Source organism: Diadema antillarum, unplaced genomic scaffold (genome assembly GCF_040938485.1).
Source record: "Diadema antillarum isolate AM-2024a unplaced genomic scaffold, OU_Dant_1.0 scf00000103, whole genome shotgun sequence".
NCBI classification, from domain to species: domain Eukaryota; kingdom Metazoa; phylum Echinodermata; class Echinoidea; order Diadematoida; family Diadematidae; genus Diadema; species Diadema antillarum.
In genome coordinates this window covers 1,456,629-1,465,461 of record NW_027270992.1, presented here as the reverse complement: position 1 = coordinate 1,465,461, position 8,833 = coordinate 1,456,629, and the positions used below count along the sequence as shown (strand labels likewise).

The window sequence follows — 8,833 nt, the reverse complement described above, 5'->3', positions numbered from 1 at the left end:
TACGCGACAAGCCGTATGAGGGCGTGACACCCGAGGATTGCGATACCCGAGCACAGTCTCTCGATTATCGCAATCAGAAAATTTGCGCCCTCTCTTGGTCGCACCAAGGAAAAGGGGACGGAGCCCAGACTAGACCACAAGTAGAAAAGACTTCATTGTTGAGCAAGCCACGAATACGTTGTAGACCTGCGTCGATTGAGGTAGTATCGTCGCACGATCGGTCTCAGATTAATTCCAGGGTATAATCTACTTTGATCTGCCGAGGAGTCGAAGAAATGGCGGAGAAATTTGACTATGTCTACCGTGATAATTTCAAGCAGTATATGAATTTAGAGCTGGAGAAACGACAAGCTTTCTACGATGACTGGGTCCAGAAAGGCGACTACGACAAGGTACCATCATTCAAATTCATATTCTCGGGGCAAGTCACCTAGTCCGAATTTCGGACTAGGTGACTTGCCAAAAACACACCTTAGTAAATTCACTCTCGCTGAACACAGCAAACATACTCCTGAATCATGAACACGATACGGGTGGCATGCGGTCAGACTAAACGGGCGGCGTGTTTGCAAGCTCACAACTCTTTGATTTTATTTCACGCATTGTCATTTAGCCATTTTGAATTCTTATTGTTTTAAGATAAGGAGAAATGGCTATGAAGTCTGTTGGTATGCTATTATATATTCTACGTGGACTCTCTCTGCAACATTTACGCCCCTAGATACGTTTAGACGCCTGGGCACAGATACTCCATGTTTGTCCTTTATTCAGGGGAAGAAGAGATTCGCAAATTTTCTCGTTAACGCTCTGAGGTACGCAACGATGACAATTTCCACGTGTGAATAAATAATGATAATAATAATAATAATAATAATAATAATAACGATAATAATAACAATAACAATAATAATGATAGTAATAGTAATAATAATAATAATGATAATAATAAAATGGTTAATAAATAGGAGAGCATTACATATTTAGAATGGTGAGAGTCGTAGGCCTATTGTTCTATTTATTCGTTTCTACACAATATACTAGTACTTTCGCCAGCAGGATTTACTGCGTATTGGCAGTGCAAAAAAAGAAAAAAAAGTAGTCAGTGAAAGGGAAACAGTGAGGCAGGCAAAAGATGGAATAATTGCGGTGATGCTATGATGGTTGGTATCTGTGCTTCTTGTTTGGGATAGGACGTCTTGGAGCAGGAATATTTCGGACCGAGACTCGTGGCGAAGAAGATGAACGAGGTACTGAACAACAAAGATGCCAAAATACTAGACGTTGGTGCGGGTACTGGACTTGTCGGAGAAGAGGTAATGATCTCCATGTACATCGTCTCAAATAATGACAAGAATGCGTTTAAGATTTGTCATTGTCATTGTATGCACGACGGTTTGTTTCTCTTACATCATCGCTCACATATTTGAGCTATCATCTAAGAGTCATTCCTAATTTCCAGCTTCTAACAGGATTTATCTATTGGTTTGGTTCATATAACTTAATAGAAATTTTCTTTTATTATGGGTGAATAACAACGGAATGTAGCTTGAGATAATGTACGAAGAGTAAAGAGGTTCAGATGCGAGAAAGAGAACGAAGAGAAATAGTCTAGCGGATATAGACCACATATAGGGTGAATCATGCACATTATGGTAAAAGCACCATACTTGGTACACATGTACATGATGCCAATACAAGTCATTTCTGATATGGAAGCCACTCTGATTCTGCCTGTGGCGGCCGTGGCGGCCATTTTTCAAAATGGCCGCCATGTGATATAGCAATGCTGTGTATTTTGGAAACTATAAGTCCGATTGTCGTGATTCTTGTACCAAAGTATAGGTTTTGAGGGTCAAGGATTCCAATAGAATAATTTTTGAAAGGATAAAACCATGGCAACCTACTTATTGGCGGCCATTTTGAAAAAATATGGCCACCATGCTAGATATAACATATCCTTAAAACGTATGGACAAAGGGTCATGACTCTGGTACCAACTTATATGTTTTGGGGGTCAAGGATTCTGATAAATTCAACTGTAAGTGAATATGAATCGTTTCATCCTACGTTTTGGCGGCCATTTTAATAAATATGGCTGCCATACAACAGATAATGAATATTGTATATCTTCGAACTCAAAAGATATATAATCCCGATTCAAGTGTAAAAGTATAGTTTTTGGGTGAAGGTTTTCAATGTAATGATGTTTTAGCAAAGTGAATAGGTTCATCACATCCTTTGTTTTGGCGGCCATTTAATAAATATGGCCTCCCTCCAGTTAAACGTGGCTGCCGCTCTACATTCTATTCATATATCTTTAAAACCAATGGATGCATCTTCATGATTCTGGAACAAAAATATGTTTTTGAGATTCATTTATTTAAATGGATACATCTTTTCGTGTATACAACCATCGCATCCTATGTTTTGGCTGCCATTTTAAAACATGGCCACCGCAATATATACTTTACTGTACGTCTTTGAAACTAATTGGGGTCAATGATTTTAAACAAGCATTTGTTGATGAATAGAACTAACACATCTCGTTTTCATGTCCATTTTGATAAATATGACTGCTGCACTACATAGAGTATGCACACACACACACACACACACACACACACATTATATACAGTGTGGCCTAGAATTAACGGAAACGCGAGTTTTCGCAAATATCTGCACATTTGCATTACTTTGATGCCAAAATGAATGACATAGAGTTGTAGAGAATTTATCTAGAAGAAGAATGACACCAAAATCCCTCGATTTGGTTGAGTAGTTTTCATTCTACAGATGTTTTTGTAAAGACGGGTCGAGCGTAAATTTCTTAGCTCAATTCAACAAATTTCAGCATCGAACAAAAGCCACTGCCTTGGGAGACTAACAAAGAATCGAGGCCGCACATCACAATGTGGAATGTTTGAATAGGATTATTGTCGAAAATAGACCTTCAATTGTTGAGTAGTCTCCGTTGCTGAGCTTTGATAAAATAAAGTAAGAAATTAATGATTAACAAAAACATGTCTAGAAAGAAAAGTACTCAACCAAATTGGACAATTTCGTTTTGGTTTTGAAAAAATATTCGTTTCCATTTTCTGAGGGGCCAACCTGTAGTGTATATATTATATATACACCCTCACTTGCCATATGTATTGTCCCATTGACAAGAATCGTTCACCTATTATTGGTAAATGAACCTCCTATGTTGTTGCGGCGTTTAGTTCTTTATTGTTCATTGATTGTTGTTGATTGACCATACCTCTATCACATTCACTATTCAAGTAGGTATTGAACATCACATAAGTACAATTGTTGCATACCTAGAATACTAAAGATAATTATGTTGAATATCAAAGGTAGAATAAAATGGTGAGAATGGAAAAGAAGACTTTCCCCCCAATTTTGGATGCATAGACAGGAGAGTACAATTAGTGTACTGTCATAGTTTCCAGCCACAAAGACATGATAATTGCAGTCTTATAAGACCTACTGATTTCTAAAGGTTTTTTTTCAGTTCTTGATCATTATTTCATAGTATGACCCTTGTCAAAACAGTTACACAACATTATAAGAAATCATATGAAGGAATCGAATTAGCTCTGACAATCCAAAACAATTATTGTTCCTGATTATCCATTGATGAGCGGTGATGAACGTAAATGCATATATAGATGCAGGTGCGCTTTAGAGAACTTCTTCAGTATTTCTACTGGTGCCGGTAAGTAAGATCGATTTACTGAATATTTTATTCTGCAGTTTTATCTTCCAATAATTATGAACCTAAAAATTTGTATTTCTTTGAGGTTTTCCTTAAATTCATAAATTAGCATAATTTTTCTTGTAAAGTGTAGTTTATATTTTGCTAGTAGACTCATGTGGAGCTGCAAATGACAATTAGATGTAAACCTATAAAGATGTATTGTATAATACCTATTATATTTGCCGGAGAGATGATGAACTACAACACCTAACCGCCTTAGGAGTTCCGCTCCGGATTTGGATAAGGTTTACTCCCTAGCGTTTGATTAACCAAAAAACTGCCCGCAAGGCAGCGGGAGACTCGTGGAGGGCGGGGACGTCTCTCTACCCGTACAGGACCAGAAGGACCTGCCCACTGCCACTATTTACTTTATCGTTTGATGTATGAGATTCACTGTAGTTATAAGTATCAGAACAGCCTGGTCAATCATGGATTTTATAGACATACATGTAGTGTGTTTACATTTGATGTAAGTGACCCAAGAAGTTTTAGAAGTTTTCTCACACTTAGTGTCATGTTTCCAAAGAAAACAGATATACCATATTGGTTGGAAACTATGATTTTCATTCCATAGTCCAGGGACCAGAGAAAGCGAGAGTCTATATTTCTAGAAAATGTATAATCTTGATTAAAATGTACTTCAGACATGAAATTGTGAAGATCATGTTTTTCACATACACTGTACACACAGAAATCCTATAAAGGAAGTTGAGCATATTTTCCAAAATGCTTACAAAGTTAAATATGCCCAGATGTTCCACATTAGAATACTTAAAATGAGTGAACAAGTAATTGTTGACCCCTAAAACAAACGTTTACACCAGAATCAATCCACAATGGGCATCCCGCTTTCATAACACTCGTACGCTATTTATTAAATGGCCGTCAAAACAAAGGATGTGATGAACCTATTCACTTTGCTAAAACATCATTATATTGAAAACCTTCACCCCAAAACTATACTTTTACACTTGAATCATGATTATATATCTTTTGAGTTCGAAGATATGCAATATTCATTATCTGTTGTATGACAGCCATATTTATTAAAATGGCCGCCAAAACGTAGGATGAAACGATTCATATTCACTTACAGTTGAATTTATCAGAATCCTTGACCCCCAAAACATATAAGTTGGTACCAGAGTCATGACCCTTTGTCCATACGTTTTAAGGATATGTTATATCCAGCATGGTGGCCATATTTTTTCAAAATGGCCGCCAATAAGTAGGTTGCCATGGTTTTATCCTCTCAAAAATTATTTTATTGGAATCCTTGACCCTCAAAACTTATAGTTTGGTACAAGAATCACGACAATCGGACTTATAGTTTCCAAAATACACAGCATTGCTATATCACATGGCGGCCATATTGAAAAATGGCCGCCACGGCCGCCAAAGGGAGAATCAGAGTGGCTTCCATATCAGAAATGACTTGTATTGGCATCATGTACATGTGTACCAAGTATGGTGCTTTTACCATAAAGTGCATGATTTTTTCTATATCCGCTGGACTAAAAGAGAGAAAACAGAACGTTTTATGTCCATGTAGCCGATCTGCTTACTGCCACATAGAACGTTAACGACTTTTCACGACATGAATGTAATTCTGTGACCTTACTGGATCCGTTTTGGTTTTTATCTATTCATTTATTTATTCATCTTTTTTGTTGTTTTATTTTTTACTTGTGTATGATTTGGTGTGTTTTTTATAAGACGTAACGTTTACACCTGAGATGGAATTATGGTAAAAAAAAACCACAAAAGTTTTTTTTTAACGCAATAACATGGAGTGATATACGCAGGGTCGTTTCCGCAGTGTCGGCACGGTTTCAATTGCGTCTTTTGATATTGGTCACTCTGTTAAAGGATATAGCGATACGATGTACCCATTTTTGTTCTTTTTTCTTTTTATTTCATTACTAGCTAAGCCAATTGGGGACCAGTCGTGAGTTATTACACATCTCGTCCACTTAATAATGTTAGAGCTGGGCAAGATTCAAGATTATCGCTGACGACCTGTTTGCACACACTGCTATATAGTAGAGGCTACTATGTAATCCCGTGAGATTTTCGTGCCAAAATTTATTTATTTTTCGCTAACTTTGTCAAATTGGGGGTGCTGAATCCAAAAAACTTGGATTCCATTTTTTCTGACCACGTCTTCAGCCGCCATTTTGAATTTCAAAATGGCCGCCCTAGCAGACTGTATTTTGACCCATATTTCACAAAGTGAGCATTGTAGAAGCTTAAAATTTGGTGCAAAATGCATCGGTGTGATGTCAGACACTCTGATAATTCTTTGTCTGATATTGTGGATTGTTTTAATACAATTTGTAGGCTGCCATTTTGAAATTCAAAGTGGCTGCCATAGCAAGCTGTATTTTTACCCACATTTCATAAAGTAAGCATTGTAGAAACCTCAGACTTGGTGCAAAATACATCGTTATAATGTCAGACACTTTGATATATCATTTTCTGATATTGTGGCTTGCCTTGTAGAGTTTGTAGGGCGCCATCTTGAAATTCAAAATGGCCGCCATATCGTTTTTCCCCTATCTCAGTTTGCAATTATTGTAGAAGCATCAAAGTTTCACGAATGCACATGCTTGTGGTGTCCAACGGTCCAGTACAGCTGTTTCCTAATTGTGGATCACTTCATTTCATTTATTTCCACATTAAAAACAACAATCATTACATTTCAAGTCATAGTATAAACATATTCATTGTGGGGGACCAATTAAAGCCTTTCAGGCTTGTTGGGAATAGGCCCCAAAGTAAATACAAGACTTTCTCAACTTACAATAGGTACAAAATATATAGAACACAAATGGCGCACAATCAAAGCAGGATGAAGAAGGAAAAAAGAAAAGACTAAAGTACTGGCAGAATATACAAAACCATGTTGTTATTACATACGGAAAGTGCGTCTAAAATTGTTTCTGAACTGCTGTAATGATTTGCAGTTTTTCAGTTCCTTTGGTAAAGTATTCCACAAAATGGGACCTTGATAAAAAAATTGTTGACTTGGCTAATTCGGTTCGGTAGAGGGGAGGATGAAAATTTTGTTGGTTTCTTGTATCATAAGAATGAATACTGCTGTTGAGATGAAAACATAGTTGTAAGGGGGCTGGTAATGCACCGAATAAATACTGTTGCATAAAAATTCCTGTTTGGAAGCAGATTATATCTTGAATTGGTAATATATTCATTTTTTGGAATAATGCAGAAGTTTGTGACAAATAATGTGAGTGAGTTATAATACGAATAGCTTTCTTTTGCAACAAATGAATACGTTTCACATTCTTTTTAGTTGAATGGCCCCAGACGAGAGTACAATAACTCAAATGAGAGGAAATGAAAGAATGATGTAACAATTTCAACACATGCTTAGGTAAAAATTTCAGTTTTCGCAATCTACCAATATTTCTCGACAATGTGTTGCAGAGCATATTAACATGACTATTCAAAGACAATTTATCATCCAACATAACACCCAAAAACTTTATATTTGTTACACGTTTAATCATATCACTATTATAATATAAAACGAAATTATCAGTACACACACGAGTCCCAAATATCATAAAATTAGTTTTTCCAACATTCAAAATTAACTTATTTGCCTGCATCCATGCATCTAATTTCTTCGATTCTATATTCATGTTGTCAAATAATAATGATAGATCATTGTTACGCATAAAAATATTTGAATCATCAGCAAACAATATATAATTTAACAATTGGGAACAGTTTGGTAAATCATTAATGTAAATCAAAAAGAGATGAGGGCCAAGAATGGAACCTTGAGGGACTCAACATTTTACAACCTTATAATCCGATTAAAACCATCTACTACAGTATATTGCTGTCGATTATATAAATAAATTTCAAACCACTTTAAAGCCACACCCCGTATACCATAATGACTAAGCTTATGCAATAGAATATCATGATCAATAGAGTCAAAGGCTTTTGACAGGTCAATGAAGACAGATAAAGTAAATTCTTTGTTTTCAATCCCTTGGATTTGGAGGTGTCGTGGCTGAGTGGATAAGAGCGCTCGTCTGTGAACGACATGAGCGTGGTATGGTGGGTTCGAGCCCATGCCAAGCCCGACACGTTTGCCCTTCAGCAAGGCACTTTATCCACATTGCTGCTCTCCACCCAGGAGTATAAATGGGTACCCGGTAGGATGAGAAAGCTTATGTTGGTTGATCAGCATGTGCGCGCCTGTAAAATGGCTGCGACTGGCTGGAATGCTCCCCAGGGAGTGGAGAATGAGCACTGTTTAGTGCTGGTTGGAAATCATGTATCCAGTGACCGGGGTAATAATAGTCTGTAAAGCGCATTGAGACACTTAAGTGTGAAATGCGCTATATAAAAACCAGCTATTATTATTATTATTGGATGATATTTTGCATAAATTCTAATACTGCGGAAGAAGTGGAGTGCCCGTTTCTGAAACCATGCTGATTCGAAATGAGTGTATTGGAATCTTGAAGAAATGCGGTAACTCTATTGTAAATACATCTTTCAAATATCTTAGCAAATGTATTAAGAATAGATATGGGATGATAATTACTCATAATACTTCTATCACCTTTTTTTATATATTGGGATTACACGTGCAATTTTCATATTACTGTATTTGGGACTATACCAGTTGATAAACTTATATTGAAAATGTCACACAATGTTCTCACAATAAATGGTATAACTTGTTTCACAACCCGGATACTTATGAAATCAGATCCTGCACTAGTGTTATTTTTCATCTCAGAAACAATAGACAAAATTTCACCACATGTGATAGGCTTAAAGAATATTGATGAATACACAGGGGTGCTTAAGAAGGGTATAAACTCACCATCATCTTTAAAACCTTGATTCATTGACAAATTATGACCAATGGTTGAAAAATAATCATTGAACACATTTGAGATTTCAGCTTTATCTGTGACCAACTCATTGTCTATTTTTATTCCGTGTGAACTTAAATTTCTATTCTCATTATTTTTCTATGAGCCCATTAACACATTGCCATATTTTCCGAATATCATTCTTCTCAAT

At 36.4% G+C, this 8,833-nt stretch overlaps 1 protein-coding gene across 1 annotated transcript in view; it reads left to right on the top strand.

Moving 5' to 3' along the window:
• Nucleotides 1–275: 275 nt before the first annotated feature.
• Nucleotides 276–8,833, top strand: part of LOC139719001 (methyltransferase-like protein 27) — a 32,994-nt gene continuing 24,436 nt past the window's right edge. Inside the window, exons 1-2 of the mRNA XM_071630441.1 lie at nt 276–392; nt 1,191–1,313. Coding sequence (XP_071486542.1) covers nt 276–392; nt 1,191–1,313 — 240 coding nt within the window. The remainder of the gene's footprint in view (nt 393–1,190; nt 1,314–8,833) is intronic.